This window comes from Cebus imitator, unplaced genomic scaffold (genome assembly GCF_001604975.1).
Source record: "Cebus imitator isolate Cc_AM_T3 unplaced genomic scaffold, Cebus_imitator-1.0 Scaffold612, whole genome shotgun sequence".
In the NCBI taxonomy this organism is placed as follows: domain Eukaryota; kingdom Metazoa; phylum Chordata; class Mammalia; order Primates; family Cebidae; genus Cebus; species Cebus imitator.
In genome coordinates this window covers 340,382-362,744 of record NW_016107927.1, presented here as the reverse complement: position 1 = coordinate 362,744, position 22,363 = coordinate 340,382, and the positions used below count along the sequence as shown (strand labels likewise).

The window sequence follows — 22,363 nt, the reverse complement described above, 5'->3', positions numbered from 1 at the left end:
TTTTTTTTTTTTTTTTTTAACCAGTCTCTCAGGCTAGAAATTTTGTAGTTATCTTTGCCTCTTCTCTCCTTCATCCTGTAAATCCTACCTGTTGGGAATACACTCCTGTCCCTTCTTCAGAACGTTTTATCTGTCTTATTTTTCATTCTCTGCTATTAACTGTGACTTCATACTCAGTTCCACTGCTGCCTAGCTTTCTGTGCCCTGCTAGGTTCATCATTATCCACCCAACAAACACAAAAGGAAAACTGTTTCTACTCACACACTTCTGATACCAAATGTGTGGGTTTTCCACACTAAGCAGTTCTCCAGTTATCTGCAGATACAAACCAGTGTCCTGCAATTCAGTTCTGACACTAGTACCAGAGTTAGCACAAACCCCATAGCTAAAGGACTCACAAGGCTGTTCTCTACTTCGAATGCCAGTTGCACATCCTGGGTGCCCAGAGCATCCAGACTTCTGACCAACTTGGCTACAAATCAGGGGGTTCCCATGGCTCCCTCTTCAGGTTCAATAGTTTGTTATAAAGGTTCACAGAACTCAGAGAAATGTTATTTATATGAAGGATACAAATCAACAACCACAGGAAGAGGTACATAGGGCCCTGTCTGGAATGTCCCCAGTGCAGGAGCTTCTGTCCCTCTGGAATTGGGTGTGCACCACCCTACCCATACATGTATGCGTTCACCAACCTGGAAGCTCTCTGAACTCTCCCCATAGTCCACCCATTGGTTAGGGTTTGTATGGAGGTTCCATTATGAGGGCATGACTGATTGCTGATTAAACTCAGTCTTCAGTCCCTTTCCCATCTCCAGAGGTTAGAGGGTGGGGCTGAAAGTTCCAAATTTCTAATTATGGCTTGGTCTTTTTGATGACCAGCCCCAACCTTGAAGCTACCCAGCCCACCAAGAGTGTCCTAGTTAGAACAAAAGATGCTCCTATCACTCAGGAAATTGCACAAGATTCAGGAGCTCTGTGTTGGGAACCAGGCAAAGAGAACAAATATATTTACTGCCACAAGTCCTTATTTCTCATTATTTACAAATGTAGTTTGTCCTCATGATCCCCTTACACACAGTTCCACTTCCTACCTTGGCTGAAGCCACATCTCCTCTTTATCTGAAATGGTCTTATCCAACTCCTAACCAGCCTTCTCTATTCCCCCATCAAGACTGTCAGTGGAACTCGGTGGCTCACACCTGTAATACCAGAACTTCTGGAAGGCCAAGGTGGGTGGATCATGAGGTCAGGAGTTCGAGACCAGCCTCAAACTAACATGCTGAAACCTTGTTTCTACAAAAAATACAAAAATTAGCCAGGCGTGGTGGCGTGTGGCTGTCTGTAATCCCAACTACTCAGGAGGCTGAGGCAGGAGAATCGCTTGAACCCAGGAAGTGGAGGTTGCAGTTAGCTGAGATCATACCACTGCACTCCAGCCTGGGCACAGAGGGAGACTCCGACTCAAAAACAAACAAACAACAACAAAAATTTACTTGGAAAAAGTACACATTAGCCAACAAGTCTCAAAACCATCTGTTTCCCTTACAGAGATTATTACTAGATTGTTGCTTTGCTTCAACCTGGAGAATTTTAACTTAGAAAACTCAGGTATAAGGTTGCTCTTGAGAGAAGGTAGGATATAAAAGCTGAAGGTTGGAAACAGGATGGAGAGAGGCAAATGAGGTTTGGCAAAGAATCACTGGGAGAGAAGACAGGTTAGTGGGGAAGGGGAAGAACAGTGTGCTAAAATATGTTTAAGAGGGAAAGTCAGAATTTCATAGGGATTACCCAAAGCGTTTAAAAAAATCTCCATCACCTAATGTGTTCTGTGTTTCTAAGACCAGAGTGGGACCACAAAGGCTAACAGTTTTCTTAGATGTTAAAAAAAAAGGTTTAAGAAAGAAGACCTACTGAAAATAAGCCCCTCTTAAAATGCAAATTTTCTGCAAACAAGGGTGATTAATGAGTAGATAGATCTTGTGTTGTCTTGAACACAAAGCATGGAAGGCTACAGTATCCATATTCTGCTGATGATCTGTTTAGTATACTGCTTATTATCTTAAGCATAATAAAATATTTAAGGGCTTTCATGACTATATAATCTTCCCTCATCCAGAAAGCCTTTCAAATTGCTGAAGATAATAAATTTATCACTTTGTAGATGCCAATTTTCTTTGATGTTCTATCATCTTGCAATGCTTGCAACAGTTTATTAATTACAATTTAGTTTTTCTATGTTTATATGCTGGAGGTAAATAGGATGCTTTTTTGTAAATGGGATAAATGGAACAGGAAATTGTATCTTATACTCTATTACAAGCAAGTGCTACAATAACAGTCCTTTGGTATGGCTGGCCCGATTTGTTGCTAGGTTCTATATTTTGGCATTAAAACTGCTGTGGCAACAAGAGAAAGAGGGCTGACAAACTATGGTAAACCGGATGCTTCAGTAAGTTTGTGGAGCTGTGCCTTATAAAAACAGGAGCGGGCTGGGCACCTGAAGATCCCGAGAAAAAGGATTTCAGAGACCAAATCAGATCCTACAGAAAACCACATACACTGGTTTATCTGTACACCTTTTAAAGGACTGGCAAATGCTGCCAAAAAGATAGTAAAAAATAAACTGATGGCCGTTTTAAGAAAACGATGCAACTCGATATTTGCTATACACTGCCTCTTCCTCCAACATCCTTATTTGCCTTTCTCAGGAGTCTGAACTTGTATTCCTGGTTTGGAGATTAAGGGAGTGGTTGGAAGAAGGCAGGCAATGTAGGAGATTTGTGCATTTTATACAATTTTGAAGCTAGAAAGGGAATCAGAGGTCAAAGTGGTTCAAACACTGGTTTTGGCGGAGGAAACCAGAGCTCCAAAGTCCTAGAAGTGGGTGGGCTAAATGCAAATTTAGCAAATCATTAAACCCTTGGAGGCAACCTTTATCCCCGCTGCTGGGAACACCAGCACCGCTCAAGCTTTTCCAGTACAGAGAGGATTTCTAAAAATCCTTAGAAGTCGGCGGGCATAATTGAAAAAGCACAGAATCAGGTTTACCAAGACAAGAGTCTAGCCCTACATCTTCCGTGCTTCTCAGCCAATCCATCTCCAACAAGACTCCTCGCCTCCCTGGGCTCTTTATTCCACATAATTTTTCTTTTCTACAGCAGGCAAAAGTGGTTTTGTCCTTTCTGTTTTAGGTTATTAAGGAGGCACGGTGCAATGTATTGGGGGAACAAAGGAAAAAAGCTCCTATTTGTTCGAAGAAAGCAATCTGACTACAGAGGCCAAATCTACAGACATTCAATGATTTAAACTACAGGATAACCCGGTACTACCCCCTTTTTCACGTTCTATATCTTTCCTGAAGCGAAAATCTGGTGCTAGCCAGGACCAGTACACACCCCCAGAGCTATTTCATTCCATTGGCTGGCAGGCCATCCGCAGCCTACACCCTGTAGATTTACTGTCAGGACGCCCGGTGTTTATTTTTCAGAGATATTACACTGCTCGTAAATTTTTGTGTTTTTCCTTTTTTTGAGGGGTACAAAACAACCTGTCAGAATGGGAAAATTACTTGATTGAAACGATTAAAGCGCGATTAGAAAATTCCTTTGGTTAATAAAACTAAATTTCAAACATAGAAGCCAAGTCATTTTCTATGTTCCCGTATCATCTGTCACTGTTAGGACAGGTGTGAAGAAAAATCAGAAAACAATTTGATAGTCTGCATTTAGGGGAGTCACAGAAGCCCGAGAACATTGACAAGGCATTATCAAACCGGCCGGTCATTCCCTTTCGTAGCAGTGCATTTCCACAGGACCCGCCGACACCGGGACCACAAGGAGACCCGTGCAGCGTCTACTCAGCGGGCAATCTCAGCATTTGCAGAGGCCCGGGGTGACGGCGCGGGGGAGGGGGCAGGCCAACTGCCTGATGGTCTCAAGGTGGAAAAAATCACCCTCCACAGAGCCGACCACATCCAAGGCGGGGTGACCCGGGAGGGGACCGTGGGAGGGGGACGCCGCCCTCCCCAGCTGGGCTGGGCTGAGCAGCGGCCCCGCACCGGCAGGAGGCCGAAGAGGCAGGGCCGAGGGGAGGCAGGAAGGGCGGGACGGGGCCCGGCCGGCGCTTACCTCCTTTGCAGGGCGTGCGGTGTTGGCTGTGCTGGGCCCGGTAGCCTTCGATGACCTCCCAGGAGCCGTCGTCGCGCCGGATGGGGAAGGAGAGGCTCAGCACATGGTTGCAGGGCTTGATGATCCGCAGGATGCCGCGCACCCGGTTCCGCTTCTGCTCCTCGCTCTCCCGGGTCCTCAGGTCCTCCACCAGCTTGTCCTCCACAATGCTGGCGCCGCGGTCGAAGAAGCCCTCCACCATCTTGAAGAAGTTGGGGTCGTCCTCACGGTCGGCCACCGCCTCGCTGTAGTGGCGCCGGGCGGCCAATGCGAGCCCCGGCTGCGGGGCGGCGGCGGGCTGTCCCCGGGCCCGGCCCAGCAGCGCGGCCGAGTCGGCGGCCGCCGAGCCCAGGGCTGCGGGCCCGGCCCGGGACAGCAGCAGCGCTTCGCCCAGGTAGCGGTACATGGCGGCGGACGAAGGCGAGGTGCGAGATGGGCGCGGAACAGGCGCGCTTTCTAAGAGTCCCCGCGACGAGGGAGGAAGGGCCCTGCGCGGGTTGCCCTTTTAAGCCGCAGCTTCCTGCCTGTCCGGCTGTCCCCTCCCCTCGGGCTCTTGCCACCTAACGGGAGGACGGACTTCGGGAGCCGGGCGCCGCCCAGGGCGCCGGGCCTCCGCCTTCGCCGCGGCCTCGCCCGGCCTGGCAGGCGGCGGCGCGTGCCGGCGGGGCGTCGGGAGCGCGCAGGCGCGCAGGCGCTGGCGGGCTCGGCGCGCAGGCTCGCGCACCCGGGGGGAGGAGCAGCCTCGCGGGCGGCGGGATCTAGAGAGAGGCCGCCCCGCCTCGGGCTGGGCTCTCAGGTCTGTACGCAGCAGGGGTAACCGGGGGCCGGGGTGAGCAGGGAAGTGGGGCTGGCTCTGTGGGGCGCTGAGAGGTCGAGTCCTGGGGAGTGCGGCACGGGTGAGGCCTGGCGGTCTGGCCGCGGGCCAGGGCGAGTGAGTCACGGACACCCCTCCTTCCGCCCGCGCGCACTCGGAACAGGCGGCCCACCCGGGCCTTACTGGCGGCCTCAGGCCTGGGCTGGGTGCGCCGGGCGCTGGGACGTGGGCAGGGAAGCGAGGCGGAGCCGAAGGCCGGGCTGAGGGCTCCGCACGGCTGCGGAGAGCCGCGCGACACCCGGAGTTGGATTGTGCGTGGCTGGTAGGAGCTGGAAAGGAGCCACTCACTCACGAACTCTGACCACGCGAGCTGTTCTTGAACCACTGAACTGCTCCGCAGTGTAGAGATCGCATAGTTAGGCACATTGTGGTTGTGTCGCCCCACAGCACTGACTGCTTTACCTTTGCAGACAGAGGCTCTGGGCCGGCGCGGTGGCTCACGCCTGTAGTCCCGGCAGTCTGGGAGGCCGAAGCGGGAGGATGGCTTGAGTGAGCCAAGGAGTTCGAGTCTGCAGTGAGCTACGATCGCCCCACTGCACCCCAGCCTGGGCGACAGAGGGAGACCTTGTCTCTTAGAAAAAAAAGAGAGGTTCTGAAATAGTCTAAAATAAAACAAGGGAACTGTAGAAATGCGATAATGCCCCCAGGAAATTCTTTCTCAGGAAGATACTTTTTAAATGGTTCAGTATATGATTTATTTTTTATTTATTTTTTTGAGATGGAATCTCCCTCTGTCGTCCACGCTGGAGTGCAGTAGTGACATTCAGCTCCGTCCCACTGGTTCCAGCGATTCTACCTCCTCAGCCTCCCGGTTAGCTGAGATTGTAGGCCCACCCCACCACGGTCGTCTAACTTTTGTATTTTTAGTAGAGACGAAGTTTCTCCAGCGCTTGACCTCAAGTGATCCACCCGCTTTGGCCTCCCAAAGTGCTGGGATAACAGGCGTGAGCCACCAAACCCAGCCCTAGTATTTGATTTATAAACTTTAAGCTATATGAAGGTTCAGTTATGTACTTAAACATATATTTTATAGGAAATGCTAAAGTTACGCATTCCTGTAGATAACTTTGGTGCTTTTAAAGCTAATTAGGCTGTGTGGCCCGGCGGCCCACACCTGTAGTCCCAGGGGCCAAGGCAGGCGGATCGCTTGAGCCCAGGGACTTCAAGACTAGCCTGGTTCCTCTCTATAAAGAAAATAAAAAGGGCCGGGCGTGGTGGCTCACGCCTGTAATCCCAGCGCTTTGGGACGCCCAGGCGGGCCTTGGCCTGAGGTAGGGAGTTCGAGACCCGTCTGACCCACATGAGGAAACTTGGTCTCTACTAAAAATACAAAATTAGCCTGGCGTGGTGGCGCATGTCTGTAATCACAGCCACTGGGGAGGCTGAGGCAGGAGAATCTCTTGAACCCGGGAGGCGGAGGTTGCGCTGAGCCGAGATCCCGCCATTGCACTCCAGCCTCGGCAACAAGAGCGAAACTCCGTCTCAAAAAAAAAAAAAAAAAAAAGTGTGTGTGTATGTGTATATGCATATAAAGCTCTAATGACAGTCGTTAAGACGAGCTGCCAAACGCCACATTACTACTGTTAGCGGTACTTGGGTGGTTTTAAAATGGCACCCATTTGACCTGCCAAACCACTGTGCTTCCTGATATGCCCACGTTATTCATCTTTTAAAATACGGAAGAGAAAGTTCTTAGTTCTGGAAATACTGTGTTAGGGCCAGGTGCGGTGGCTCACGCCTATAATCCCAGCACTTTGGGAGGCCAAGGCGGGTGGATCACGAGGTCAGGAAATCGAGACCATTTTGGCCAACATGGTGAAACCCTGTCTCTCCTAAAAATACAAAAATTAGCTGGGTGTGGTGGCCCGTGCCTGTAATCCCAGCTACTCCGGATGCTGACGCAGGAGAATCACTTGAACCCAGGAGGTGGAGGTTGAAGTGAGCTGAGATCGCGCCACTGGACTCCAGCCTGGCGACAGCGAGACTCTGTCTCAAAAAAAGAAAAAAAAATTGTGTAAAATATAAGGTGACAACCCTGATCTGTTAGTGTACTCTCAAAAATTATCTTTTCATACAGGTGGAGCTTATATTTTATCTTATTTGCTAAATACATGATAGTCATTAATTGTTTTCCACTGTGTTTTTCAGTGAAAAATAGACTCTGACCTGAGTCCTGCATTTTCCTTGATGGTCAAAAGATTAAGGTATTGAATTTCCTTTTTACTAGATGAATTATCGTTTTACTCTTTTACATTGCAATCCCCCAACCCTGCAAAAAAAAAAACCTGCAAAGCTTCAGAATAACATGACTAGCATCAGTAAACATATGGAAATATCTTTCTTTTTGGATTAAATTATTTAGTATGTTCTGAGAAAAATGGTTTAAAAGCTTAGTTTATTGTTTTCGTTTCTCTCTCTCTCTCTCTTTTTTTTTTTTTTAATAACCATAGCCTTCAGAATAATAAATTTTAACTTGATTCCTCTGTGGCCTGTTCACCTGAATTCAAGAAGGTGGAATTGGGCCAGACGAGGTGGCTCATACCTGTAATCCCAGCACTTTGGGAGGTTGAGGCAGGTGGATCACTTGAGGTCAGGAGTTCAAGACCAGCCAGACCAACATCATGAAACCCTGTCCCTACTAAAAATACAAAAATTAGCCAAGCATGTTGTGGGGCATACAAAAATTAGCCAGGCTTGGTGGGGAGTGCTTGTAGTCCCAGTTACTCGGGAGGCTGAGGGAGGAGAATCACTTGATCCAGGGAGAGGGAGGTTGCAGTGAGCTGAGATCATGCCGTTGCACTCCAGCCTGGGTAACAGAGTGAGACTCCATTTCAAAAAACAAACAAAAAAACCCCGCAGAATTGAAGAAGCTTTGGAAGAGGTAAGGAATATTTTTTATTGAGAGTCTCCTATGTGTAGGTGCCTTACAGAGTGGTTTTATGAGTACCCTATGAAATAGATGCTTTTATTTTTAAAATCATTATGTTGTTTTTTGTTGTTCTTGTTTGTTTTTTGAGGCAGTCTTGCTTTGTTGCCCAGGCTGAAGTGCAGTGGTGCAATCTCAGTTCACTGCAGCCTCTGCCTCCCAGGTTCCAGGAATTCTCCTGCCTCAGCCTCCCAAGTAGCCAGCATTACAGGCATCCACCACCATGCCCAACTAATTTTTTTGTATTTTTAGAAGAGAGAGGGTTTTGCTGTGTTGGCCAGGCTGTTCTCAAACTCTGGCTTCAAGTGATCTACCCGCCTTGGTTTCCCAAAGTGCTGGGATTACAGGTGTTGAGCTGCCGTGCCTGGTCATTATGTTTTAAAATTACATGCAAGTTAAAAGAATAAAAATGTGGGGCCTGGGCGTGGTGGCTCACGCCTGTAATCCAAGCACTTTGGAGGCCAAGGTGGGTGGATCACCTGAGGTCGGGAGTTCAAAACCAGCCTGACCAACATGGTGAAACCCTGTCTTAAAAAAAAAAAAATGTGAACAGTAGAAATAGGTTTAAAAAAAACAGAATGAAATTATCCATCCCTTCCCCCATTTAGTGAATATTTGGAGTATTTCTTTTCACACTAAAGTAGGTATTATAATTCCTGATTTATTAGAAGCGGGGAATGAGGCCCACCGAAATGAAACAAATTGTTGATGATCACCAAGCTTGTAAATAGACTAAGATTCAAAACTGTGTATCTGACTCCAAAGTTATACTATTTGTACTATTCCAAGAATTATTTTAAGTATCTGTTCCATTTAGTTAGAAATTATTTACTGTGATGTAAAATCTAATGAGTTTCAACTTTGCTTTTATGATTGCTTTTGTAAAATCTACATACAATTTTCAAAGTAAAGTTTTTTATTTTTGTTTTCTGAGACAGAGTCTCACTCTGTCACTCAGACTGGAGTACAGTGGCATGGTCATGGCTCAGGCAACCTTCCCTCCTCCACCTCCTGAGTAGCTAGGACTATAGATCCTCCCATCTCAGCCTCCTGAGTAGATCGGACTATAGGCGCCTGCCACCATGCCCGGCTAATTTTCGTGTTTTTGGTAGAGGTGGGGTTTCACCATGTTGCCCAGGCTGGTCTCGAACTCCACCTCAGCCTCCAAAGTGCTGGAATTACTGGTGTGAGCCACTGTGCCCAACACAATAAAGTTTAATTATTCATAGTCATTTCCCATTCAAAGGAAGACCAAAATTTAGCTTGAAGGGAATGTTTGATAGCATTCCACAAAGACAAATGGGTTTTCTGCCTCTGAGATTTATATGAATTTTCCTTAGCTGGTTTAAAATTCCAGGTCTGTTCTTCTTGACCCATAGCATGCTTTTTTCTCTCTTAAAAATATTTTCGAAGAAGATTGTTAGGATTTAGAAAAACATAGCATATAAATACACGAACCATTCATTTAAAAAAATAATTTAATTTGAAAAGATAATACATACTTTCTGCCTTCTGTCTCACTAGGTCGGTCTATTCTGGACTTTTCATATAAAAGGAGACATACAGTATGTGGCCCTTTGTGACTGTCTTCTTTCACTTGGCATAGTATTTTGAAAGTTTATACATGTAGCTTGTATCAGGTACTTCATTTCTTTTTATGGTTACATAGTTTTTGTTGTAAAAGTGTATCATTTTAGAAATCTATTCATCATTGATGGACACTTGGGTTATTTCCATTTTTTGACTATTCTGAATGATGCTGTTATGAACTTTAGTGTGTGCATATGTTTTCAGTTCTCTTGGGTGCATTTATACCTAAGAATGATTCTTCCATGTTTATATTTTTGAGGAACTGCCAAACTGTTTTCCATAGTGACTATACACTTTAATTTCTACCAGCAGTGAATGAAGGTTCCAGATTCTTTATTTCTTCACCAACACTTGTTGTGTGTCTTTTTGATTATAGTCATCCTAGTGGGTATGAAGTATTTATTTGCAGTTCCTTGATGACTAATAATATTGAGCATCTTTTAATGTGTTTATCGGCCATTCGTATGTCTTGTTTGGAGAAATGTCTATTCAGATCCTTGCTCATTTTTAAGTTGGGTTGTCTTTTATTATTGAGTTGTAAGAGTTTTAATAATATATTTAGATATAAGTTCCTTACCAGATAAATGATTTGAAAATGTTTTCTTCCATTCTTTAGGTTTTATTTTCCCATTTTTAATAGTGTCTTTGGAACACAAAAGTTTTTAATTTTGATGAAATCCAATTATAAATGTTTTCTTTTGATGCTTATGATTTTGCTTTCATATGTAAGAAATCGTTGTCTCATGGGAGGTCATGAACATTTACGCCTTTGTTTTCTTCTAAGCATTTCATAATTTTAGCTTTTACATTTTGGTTTTTATCCATTTTGTGTTAATTTTTGTATATAATGTGAGAAAAGGATCCAACTTCATTCTTTTGCAGGTGGATATCCAGTTGTCCCAGCACCATTTGTTCAAAAGACTATTTCTTCCCCATTGAATTGTCTTCACGCTCTATGAAAAATAAATTGACCTAAACTTGAAAGTTTATATTTGGACTGTCAGTTCAGTTCATCCATGTGTATATCCTTACACCGTACTATACGGTCTTGATTACTCTAGCTTTGTAGTAAATTTTGAAATTGGGAAATGTGAGTCTTCCAGCTTCTTTTTTTTTTTTTTCCCCAAGATTGGTTATTCTATGTCCACATGAATTAGAATCATGTTATCAATTTCTGCAAAGAAGTCAGCTGGAATTTCAATGGGAATTACGTTGAATCTATAGATCAATTTGGGAATTAGTGCCAATTTCTACAATATTACATCTTCTGATTCATTAACAAGGGATGTATTTCTGTTTATTTAGGTCTTTTAAAACTTCTCGCTGGGCGCCGTGGCACGTGCCTGTAGTCCCAGCTACTCGGGAGGCTGAGGTGGGAGGATCACTTGAGCCCAGGAGTTCTGGGCTGTAGTGTGCTATGCTGATAGGGTGTCCACTAAGTTCGGCATCAATATGGTGACCTCCCGGGAGCAGGGGACCACCAGGTTGTCTAAGGAGGGGTTAACCGGCCCAGGTCAGAAACTGAGCAGGTCAAAACTCCCATGCTGATCAGTAGTGGGATCGAGCCTGTGAATAGCCACTGTACTCCAGCGCAACATAGTGAGACCCCCTTCTCTAATATATATATGTGTGTATATATATATGTATATGTATATATATATGTGTATGTATATGTATATATATATAAATATATATATATAAAATAAAAATAAAAAATATAAACTTCTCTCAGCAATGTTTTATCATTGTCAGAGGATGTTTTTCACTTCTTAATACCGAATAAGCTAATAGCAATTCCCAAAATTTGTATGAGATGGTAACTACCAAAATTCTGTAGCATAACAAGATTGTTTCCTTAGTCGCAAGCATATTCCAGTGTCAGAATAATTTCGAATCAAGTATAGAATTCAAGAGAATCAAGACTGCAGCAGTAATACTTTGAGTCTGTACACTTGTGTAGATTTGGCTTAAATGTTTTAGAAGAATCAGCGTTTAAAATTTTAAGAGATTAGTCTGTTATTTCAAAATAAAATATGTAATCAATCATCTAATAAAAAAGCAAGCTTTGTATTTTTTGTTGAATTTATGACTAAGTATTCTTTTTGATGCTATCGTATGAAGATTTATTTATTTATTTAGAGGTAGGGTCTTACTTTGTGGCCCAGGCTGGCCTTCAACAACTGGGCTTAAGACATCCTCCTAGGGCTGGGCGTGGTGGCTCATACCTGTAATCCCAGCACTTTGGGAGTCCAAGGTGGGCAGATCACGAGGAGATCGAGACCATCCTGGCCAATGTGATGAAACCCTGTCTCTTAAAAAAAAAAAAAAATACATCCTTCTTCCTTAGCCTCCTGAGTAACTGAAAGTACAGGTGTGCACCACCTTGCCTGAATCAGTGGTTTTCTTAACTTCAGTTTCAGCTTGTTCACTATGAGTGTATAGAAATACAACAGTTTAGGCCGGTTGTGGTGGCTCATGCCTGTAATTCCAGCACTTTGGGAGGCTGAGGCGGGTGGATTGCTTGAGGCTAGGAGTTTCAGATCAGCTTGGCCATCATACTGAAACACCATCTCTATCAAAAACACAACAAATTAATTAGCTGGGTGTGGTGGTGCATGCCTGCAATCCCAGCTAATAGGGAGGCTGAGGCACGAGAATTACTTGAACCCAGGAAGTGGAGCCCAGATCGTGCCACTGCACTCTAGCTTGGATGACAGAACGAGACTGTCTCAAAAAAAAAAAAAAAAAAAAAAAAAAGTTTATTATATATTGATTTTTGTATGCTACAACCTTACTGAACTCATTTATTCATTCTGAAAAAGAAAATTTTAGTGGATTCTGTGATTTTCTATGTACAAGATGCTGTCATTTGCAAATGGAGATAGTTTTACTTTTTCCTTTCCAATCTGAATGCGTTTTAATTTTCTTATCTAATGCTCCTCGTTAGTTTTTAATGTTGCATAGTATTTTATTGCATGGATGCACCATAATTACTTTTGCCAATATCTTACTGATGGACATGAAGGTTATTTCCAATCTCTTGCAGTTATAACAGTACTGTAATAGATAACATGTTACAAAGAACAGCTCTCAAATCTTTTCGTCTCAGGACTACTTTACCTTTTTATGCGTAAGTTTGGAGTTTGCACTTAGAAAGAATTTAATAATCATGAGAATTTTTTTTCTTTTTTTTTTCCTTTTTTATTTTGAGACAGGGTCTCACTCTGGTGCCCCAGGCTCTAGCGCAGTGGCACCATCACAGCTTACTGCAGCCTGGAACTCCTAGGCTCAAGCAGTCCTTCCACCTCAGCCTCCCAAGTAGCTGGGACTACAGAGGTGAACCACCACCTGGATAATTTTTAAATTGTTGGCTGGGCATGGTGGCTCACGCCTGTAATCCTAGCACTTTGGGAGGCTGAGGTGGGCGGATTACCTGAGGTTGGGAGTTCAAGACCAGCCTAGCCAACGTGGTGAAACCCTGTCTCTACCAAAAATACAAAAAATTAGCCAGGTGCAGTGGTCCACGCCTGTAATCCCAGCTGTTTGGGAGGCTGAGGCAGGAGAATTGCCTGAACTCAGGAGGTAGAGGTTGCTGTGAGCCAAGATTGCGCCACTGCACTTCAGCCTGGGATACAGAGTGAAACTTCATTTCAAAAAAAAAGAAAAAGAAAAAAAAATTTTAACATTGTTTTGAAGGCATAATGCCTCCTTGTATTGCCTAGTCTGGTCTGAAACTTCTGGGTTCATGTGATCCTCTTGCTGTGGCCTCCCAAAGTATTGGGATTACAGGCATGAGACACCATGAATTTGAACAAGGACTTTTTTTTTCTTTTTTTTAAGAGATTGCTTTTTCTGAGTAAACAAGGACTTTTAAAACAAGGAACTAAAAATCTTGAAATTTTTATTAGATCCCAGTATTTCTAATTTTAATATGATTTAGTTCTCAAGTGTTAGTTAATACTTCATTAATCAGCTAGATGGAAGTGGGGATAGAAGGGGACTCCCTACTATGGAAACAGCATATACAAAGCTTAAAGATAAATGAGACCATGGTTTGAAAATACAGGGTGGCATATGCTTTGGTTAAAAGCAATTTGATAATGACAATTTGGCTTAAACAGCAATTTGGTTGAAAATGAATATCCCCTAGTGATGGTTTTTTCAAGTATTGGTCATTTTGGTACATTGTGAGTTGTTTTCAATCTTTTGTGCCAAAGTTTTCAGGAAATCTTTTCCTAGCATTTGCTTTTGTGTTTCTAATTGATTTTCAGATAAGTTGCAATTTTGACTTTTTTTCCTTTTAGTGAGCGTGTTTTAACAAAAAACAATAATAAACTGTATCAAAGAAAAGGATCTGTAATCTTCAGGGTTTGTAGTCTTTTTCTTCTTAAAAACTCTTTTCTTAATAAATGTCAGTTATATCCGTATGGTTAGTTTGGGTAAATCTTCATTTTGTTCCATTGCTGAGTAACAGTCAACAAAGGTTTATCAACTCTTGCTTAAGGGTTCCTCTCATGTTGTGAGTAAACATGAAAAATGTAGGATCTGGTCCTTTGAAGCTATCATGCAAGAAACCTGTGAGGTCTCTTAAAAATTAACTGCGGCTGGGTGCGGTGGCTCATGCCTGTAATCCCAGTACTTTGGGAGGCTGAGGTGGGCAGATCACCTGAGGTGAGGAGTTCGAGACCAGCCTGGCCAACATGGTGAAACCTGATCTCTACTAAAAATACCAAAATTAGCTGGTTATGGTGGCAGGTGCCTGTAATCCCAGCTACTTGGGAGGCTGAGGAAGGAGAATCACTTGAATCCAGGAGGAGGAGGTTGAAGTGAGCTGAGATGGCACCACTGCACTCCAGCCTGGGTGACAAGAGCAAGATTCCATCTCAAAAAAAAAGAAAAATTTACTGTGCTTATAAATGGAAGCTAAATTAGGAAAATATAAAGGAAAAAGTAAAAAGAAAATGCAAATTAAAATGTTAGGAAATTAACTGTACTAAGGTAGGATTTTGGTTTTTTTTGAGATGGAGTCTCGCTCTGTCATCCAGGCTGGAGTGCAGTGGCACGTTCTTGGCTTACTGCAACCTCCGCTTCCGGGTTCAAGGGATTCTCCTGCCTCAACCTCTTGAGTAGCTGGGATTACAGGCATGTATTATCACACCTGGCTAATTTTTGTATTTTTAGTAGAGACAGGGTTTCACCATGTTGGCCAGGCTGGTCTTGTACTCCTGACCTTGTAATCTGCCTGCCTCGGCCTCCGAAAGTGTTGGGATTACAGGTGTGAGCCACTGTGCCTGATCACTAAGGTAGGATTCTGATCTCACCTATATGTTATTTATTATGCCTCTCTTTATCTTCATTTTAAAATAAAGGTTAGGTTTTTTGTTTCCTTTATGTATAAAATGGCACATTCAGTTATTCATCATTCAAGATGCCTTACCATTCTGCTTTAATGATGTGGACCACCTCTAGAAAAGAAAGTCTTTATCTTATATTGAGCATTTTGTTTTTGAAACTTTTAGATCAATTATAATTTCGCTATGGTGTTAGAGAATAATGAGAAAGGAAGTGTAAGGTGAAAACTGGGGCACATCTGTAAGGCTGCTAAAAACAGACATAACTGAAAAATACACCAGAGACGCGAAAAGTACCTTTCCCTTGACCATCCTGGAGGAGTTGCAGAAAAAACAGACTTTACCGTGAAGCATATACCTGAGTATAATTATATTGAGCTTGCTTCTTAGTGAAAGGTCAATGAAGGACTACGGACAAGGTAGAGACACTAATAATGTTGAGCCAGCTCAAAAAATTAAACCTGAAGTAAGCAGGTAGAGAGTCCTTAAGATGCTTTGACCCTCAAATAGCAATATCAAAATAAAAGTGGCTTAAAGGAAAGCCATAAACCAAGATAACATTATCTAACAAGAAGCCTGAAGGTAAGCTTTTCCATTGTTGGTCCAAGGGTGCAATGATGCCATGAGATACCTAAGTGCTTGTTTCTCTGTTATGCCCAGAAAGTTTGTGATATTTTCCCTAATGATTGTAAGATGGCTTTAGCAGTTCCAGAGGTCACATGCAGCCATAACTAAGTTGTTTGGAGAAACAGCAGTTTCCTTCAGTACATATCCCCATATTAGTGAAGAAACCTTTTCCAAAGCCCTGCCAGTACCTTCAGCTCTCTTAGGCCCCAGTAGCTAAGATTGGGTTGGTTACATGCCATGCCCTGGCTATGAGAAAGGCAAAAGGAGGACCTACTGGCACTTTTGGCCTCTGAAGTACAGGCAGGCTGTGTCAGCCAGGAAGAAAACTAGAAGGAGTAATTGTTTCTTTTTTTTGAAATGGAATCTTGCTCTTGTAGCCTAGGCTGGAGTGTAGTGGCAGGATCTCGGCCCACTGCAACCTTCGCCTCCTGAGTTCCAGCGATTCTCTTGCCTCAGCCTCCTGAGTAGCTGGGATTACAGGAACCTGCCAGCACACCTGGCTAATTTTTTGTATTTTTAGTAGAGACAGAGTTTCACCGTGTTGGCCAGGCTGGTCTCGAACTCCTGACCTCAGGAGATCCACCGGCCTCAGCCTCCCAAAGTGCTGGGATTTCAGCTGTGAGCCACCATGCCTGGCCCAGAAGGAATAATTGTTAGACAACTCACAGTGTCTGCCATATTTGCCACAGAAAACAACTAACTTAGTCTCTGCTGTCTTATTGTGGTAATATATTTTTTAATGCAATTTTCGAGGGGGGTGGACATTCTTAAGTATGATACTGAGAATTATGATATTTACAGTTTCATGTTGTCTACACTAAGCTCTTCAAATTCTAGTTCTCCTTGAGATCTTACATAATGATAACAGTTTTAAAAATATGCCTTCTGTTTTTTGAACAGCTTTTTAGTATTGAAAACTTGTAAGGAAGGAGTTTCATGTTGTCATGTTTACTCTCTTCCTAGACAGGAAGACAGAAATCCATCCTCAACTTCTGGGGGAAATCTGAGGATTATAATGAAATATCAGGTGTTTAAATGATTTCAACAGACTTTTAGATGAAGTTGCCATTAGCAACTTTTTATTATCAATGTAACATATAGGCAAGTGGGTTAAAATAAGAAGGCTAAACTGGCCTTCATGTTGAAATTAGAAGTTCTTGCCTTTCTTTGTCCTACAGGCAGAAATGATAGTTGCATTGGATTGTCTATGTTATAGTAACATATCATCAGAAGGATAGCTTTGGAGGAGACTGTTTTGAAGATACATGGGGTGGATATTCAAAGCACCCTTTACATAGGAACTGTCCTCCACAGTTTCCACATTAAGTGTGGAATCCTTGTGATTGCATTCTAGGGGGACCATCGAAAACCAGTGAACCACAGAGATTCTCTAAGATATCAATTTAAAGCAATGATTGTTAAAAAAAAATAAAAGATTTAAAAAGTAGGATAAAGGCTGGGTGCGGTAGCTCATGCCTTGTAATCCCAGCACTTTGGGAGGCTGAGGCAGGTGGACCACCTGAGGTCAGAAGTTCGAGACCAGCCTGGCTAACATGGTGAAACCCCGTCTCTACTAAAAATATAAAAACTTAGCTAGGCGTGGTAGCGTGCCCCTGTAATCCCAGCTACTTGGGAGGCTGAGGCAGGAGAATCACTTGAACTTGGGAAGCAGAGGTTGCAGTGAGCCGAGATCTTGCCCCTGCACCCCAGGCAACATGAAAAAAACTCTGTCTTAAAAAAAAAAGTAGATTAAAAACTGAACATTCTGAAAAACTAAAAATGCTTATAAATATGCGTCAAGGCCTGGGCATGGTGGTTTACGCCTGTAATCCCAGTACTTTGGGAGCCCGAGGTGGGCGGATCACCTGAGGTCAGGAGTTCAAGACCAGCCTGACCAACATGGAGAAACCCCGTCTCTACTTAAAATACAAAATTAGCTGGGGTGGGAGGTCATTTGAGCCCAGGAGTTGGAGATCAGCCTAGGCAACAAGGCAAGACCTCATCTCTAGGCCGGGCGCGGTGGCTCATGCCTATAATCCCAGCACTTTGGGAGGCCAAAGGGCCGTGGATCACTTGAGGTCAGGAGCTTGAGACCAGCCTGGCTAACAGCAAAATCCTGTCTCCACTAAAAAATACAAAACAAAAGTTAGTGGCTGGGACTGGTAGCTCATGCCTATAATCCCAGCACTTTGGGAGGCCAGGGCGGGCAGATCATTTGAGGTTGGGAGTTCAAGGCCAGCCTGTCCAACATGGAGAAACCCCGTCTTTACTAAAAATATGAAATTAGCTGGGAATGGTGGTGCATGCTTGTAATCCCAGCTACTTGGGAGGCTGAGGCAAGAGAATCGCTTGAATCCAGGAGGTGGTGGCTCACACCTGTAATCCCAGCACTCTGGGAGGCTGAGATGAGCAGATTACCTGAAGTCAGGAACTTGAGACCAGCCTGACCCACGTGGAGAAACCTTGTCTCTACTAAAAATACAAAAGTAGCTGGGCGTGGTGGAGGGCACCTGTAATCCCAGCTACTTGGGAGGCTGAGGCAGGAGAATTGCTTGAACTTCGTGCTGGGATTACAGATGTGAGCCATTGTGCCTGGCCAAGTTTATTTCTAAATAATTAAAATTTCCTTAACTCTGTTTCTACTAGGTAATAGAAAACAAGCCTGCTAAACAATTTTGCCACTTTAGGATAAAAAGTCAGTAGCATCTGGTTTAACTAAATTAATTCTATGTTAATCTAAACGCTTGGTAAATATTCAGTCCATTGCTAATGACTGGCTTGGTCTTGAATGGCACTGTCTGCCTCTGCCACATCTGAGGCTGATGTCCCTGCTATTACTATAGCCTCTGGGCAACACATCTGTGCATGCTGGGTCCTTCTTAATCCCAGGCTCTTTTGGGGCCTCTGGCCCAATGGAGAGTCCTTAATGCTGATGTGCTTGAGACTCTAATAAAGCAGCTTTTCAGGAGTGTGGTTTGGGCATGTCATTGGTTATTATGCCTTTATGAACTGATGTAGCATTAGGTGCAAGGTTTTGCTAAATGGCTGCAGTCTCTTTACCATAACTTGGGAAGGGGAAACACAATTATTTCTCATTCTGGGTCCTTCCCCACAAACTCTCAAGAGTTTTCTCACCCTTTCTCAAATAAGATTTTTTTTTTGAGACAGAGTTTTGCCCAGGCTGGAGTGCAATGGCATGATCTCTGCTTACTGCAGCCTCTGCCTCCTGGGTTCAAGTGATTCTCCTGCCTCAGCCTCCTGAGTAGCTGGGATTTTAGGTGCCTGCCACCACACCCAGCTAATTTTTTATATTTTTAGTAGAGACAGGTATTGCCATTTTGGCTGGGCTGGTCTCAAACTCTTGGCCTCAGGTAATCCACCCACCTTGGCCTCCCAAAGTGCTGGGATTACAGGCTTGAGCCACCTCACCCAGCCCCTCAAATAAGATTTGGCCCCAAAGAGGACAGGAAGTAAAAATTCTGAATTTGCATCAACTCTTTCTTCTAACTCTTGTTTTTCTTTGAACCCCAAGTTTTTATGTCATCTTGATCATTGCGAGAGAACTGTACTTATGTTACCACCTGCCTTTCCTCTGTGCTGGAGTTTACATTACAAACTCTGCCATGAAAGTTTTCTTGATTTGGTTGGTGATGGTTAAAGTTACAGTTTTAGAATTTAAAAAGCCATCTTGGCTGGGTACAGTGGTATGCTTCTGAGGGTGAATTTTATATACACACATATAAACATTCACACATATATATTTGAGTTCAAAATGTATATTACTACACTTCACAAAGGAATAAGTAATTTCATAGAGTCTATATCAATGTTAAATCTTGGCTGGGTGCAGAGGCTCATGCCTGTAATCCCAGCACTTTCGGAGGCTGACACAGTTAAGATCACTTGAGCCCAGGAGCTTGAGACCACCCTAGGCAACATAGTGAGATCTTGTCTCTACAAAAAATACAAAAATTAGCTGAGCATGGTGGCACACGCCTGTAGTCCCAGCTACTCGGGAGGCTGAGGTGGGAGGATTACATGAGCCCAGGAAGTTGAAGCTGCGGTGAGCTATGATCCACCACTGCACTCCAGCCTGGGCAACAAGAGAGAGACCCAGTCTCTCAAAAAACAAGCTCTCTTTCAGCCAGGTGCAGTGGGTCATGCCTGCAATCCCAGCACTTTGGGAGGCAGAGGTGGGCAGATCACCTGAGGTCGGGAGTTCGAGACCAGCCTGACCCACGTGGAGAAACGTTATCACTACTAAAAATACAAAATCAGCTGGGTGCGGTGGTGGGTGCCTGTAATCCCAGCTACTTGGGAGGCTGGGGCAGGAGAATCACTTGAACCCAGGAGGCGGAGGTTGTAGTGAGCCAAGATTGTGCTGTTGTACCCCAGCCTGGGCAACAAGAGCAAAACTCCATCTCCAAAAAAAAAGCTCTCTTTTCTCTTAGAAAAGAGAATCTTATAATTGAAAGTATAAGATCTTATAATTGAAATTATAGAATCTTATAATTGAAATTCTTAGCTTTCAAGAATTATGGATGGTTTTAATGGACCAAAGACCTAAATATAAGAACTGAAACTATAAAACTCTTAGAAGAAAATGTAGGTGTAAATATTCATGAACTTAGATTAGGCAGGTTTCTAATATGACTCCAAAAGTGCAAAAAGCCGAAGAAAAATAGATAAATTGGACTTTATTAAAATTAAAATATTTCGGCTCACCGCAACCTCCGCCTTCCGGGTTCAGGCAGTTATCCAGCCTCAGCCTCTCCAGTAGCTGGGACTACACACGTGCACCACCATGCCTGGATAAGTTTTGTATTTTTAGTAGACATGGGGTTTCACCATATTGGCCAGACTGATCTTGAACTCCTGACCTCATGATCCACTTGCCTCAGCTTCCCAAAGTGCTGGGATTACAGGCATAATCCACCATGCCTGGCCCTTAAAATTAAAACATTTTTTAAAAGTTTTAATTTTTTTTGAGACAGAGTCTCACTGTGTTGCCCAGGCTGCAGTACAGTGACACCATCATGGCTTACTACAGTCTTGACCTCCCCAGACTCAAGCAGTCTTCCCACCTCAGCCTTCTAAGTAGCTGGGACTATAGACATGTGCCACCACATCCAACTAATTTTTGTATTTTTTTAATCATATAAATGGGGGCTGGGCATGGTGGCTCACACCTGTAATCCCAACACTTTGGGAGGCTGAAGCACATGGATCACTTGAGGTCAGGAGTTCAAGACCAGCCTGGCCAACATGGTGAAATCACATCTCTTCTAAAAACACAAAAATTAGCTGGGCATGGTGGCACATGTCTGTAGTCCCAGCTACTCGGGAAGCTGAGGAATGAGAATCTCTTGAGCCTGGCGGGTGGAGCTTGCAGTGAGCCGAGATTGTGCCACTGCACCCCGACAGAGCAAGACACGATCTCAAAAAAAAAGAAATGGGGTTTCACCATGTTGCCTAGACTGATCTTGAATTCCTGGGCTCAAGCAATCTGCCTGCCTCAGCCTCCTAAAATGCTGGGATTAGAGTTATGAGCCACCACACCTGGCCAAGATAAAAAACTGTTTCAAAGGATATCATTAAGAAAGTGAAAGGATACCTACAGAATAGGATTAAATATTTGCAAATTGTGTATCTGTTAAGGGTCTGATATTTAAAATATGTAAAGGACTATCATAGCTCCATGATAAAAAAGTAAATAATTCAGTTTAAAAAATGGGGAAAGAATTTGAAGAGATATTTCTCCAAAGAAAATGTACAAATGGCCAAAGAAACACATGAAAGGGTGTTGAACATCATTATTCATTAGGGAAATGGAAATAACAATCACAATGAGGCTGCGCATGGTGGTTTGTGCCAATAATCCAACACCTGGAGAGGCTGAGGCAGGAGGATCACTTGAACCCAGAAATTGGAGACCAGCCTGGGCAACATAGGGAGATGGGTGTGATGGTTCGCACTTGTAGTTTCAGCTATTCGAGATGCTGAGGTGGAAGGATCTGCTTGAGCGTGTGCTGTTGAGGCTGCAGTGAGCCCTGATGGCGCCACTGCACTCCAGCCTGGGCAACAGAACAGGACCCTGTCTCTAAAATTACAATAATAGGTGGGGCGTGGTGGCTCACGCCTGTAGTCCCAGCACTTTGGGAGACTGGGGTGGGCCGATCACGAGATCAGAAGATCAAGACCATCCTGGCTAACATGGTGAAACCCCTTTTTAGAAGTCTCTACTAAAAAATTACAAAAAAATTAGCTGGGCGTGGTGGCACGTGCCGGTAGTCCCAGCTACTCATAGAACCCAGGAAGTGGAGGTTGCAGTGAGCAGAGATCACGTCACTGCAAACCAGCCTGGGCGACAGAGTGAGACTCTGTCTCAAATAATAATAATAATAATAATGATAATGGAGATACTAAATCACACCCACTAGAATGACTGTAATAACTTTTAAAATCTCAAAAATAAAATCCCAACAAATGTTGGTGAGGATGTGGAGAAATTGGAACCTTTATAGAGTTCCTTACTGATAGGAATGTAAAGTGGTACAGATGCTGTGGGAAACAGTCTGGCAGTTCCTCAAAAAGTTAAACATACAAGCCGGGTGTGGTGGCTCACACTTGTAATCCCAGGACTTTGGGAGGCCGAGGTGGGCAGATCACGAGGTCAGGAGTTCAAGATCAACCTGACCAACATGGTGAGACCCCACCTCTCTAAAAATACAAAAATTAGGTGTGGTAATGTGCTCCTGTAGTCCCAACTACTCAGCAGGCTGAGGCAGGAGAATCACTTGAACCTGGGAGGTGGAGGTTACAGTGAGC

The 22,363-nt window shown here is 43.9% G+C and overlaps 2 protein-coding genes across 8 annotated transcripts in view; one reads left to right on the top strand and one right to left on the bottom strand.

Annotated features, from left to right (window-relative positions):
* The window catches only part of GLUD1 (glutamate dehydrogenase 1), a 36,052-nt gene extending 31,266 nt beyond the window's left edge, over positions 1-4,786 (bottom strand). Inside the window, exons 1-2 of one of the 2 annotated variants that reach the window (XM_037734397.1) lie at positions 4,540-4,786; positions 4,129-4,476 (exon numbers count right to left, since the gene is read on the bottom strand). In XM_037734397.1, the coding sequence (XP_037590325.1) occupies positions 4,129-4,476; positions 4,540-4,573 (382 nt within the window). In that variant the 5' untranslated portion in view covers positions 4,574-4,786. Of the gene's footprint in view, positions 1-4,128 lie in introns of both variants that reach the window. The other variant, XM_017516963.2, reaches the window with a different exon arrangement.
* Positions 4,787-4,840: 54 nt separating this feature from the next.
* The window catches only part of SHLD2 (shieldin complex subunit 2), a 94,121-nt gene continuing 76,598 nt past the window's right edge, over positions 4,841-22,363 (top strand). For 4 of the 6 annotated variants that reach the window (XM_017516956.2, XM_037734395.1, XM_017516960.2 and 1 more), the window contains exons 1-2: positions 4,843-4,963; positions 7,190-7,245. The gene's annotated coding sequence lies outside the window, so the exon portion shown is untranslated. Of the gene's footprint in view, positions 4,964-7,189; positions 7,246-22,363 lie in introns of all 6 variants that reach the window. The other 2 variants (XR_001821222.2, XM_017516958.2) reach the window with 2 other exon arrangements.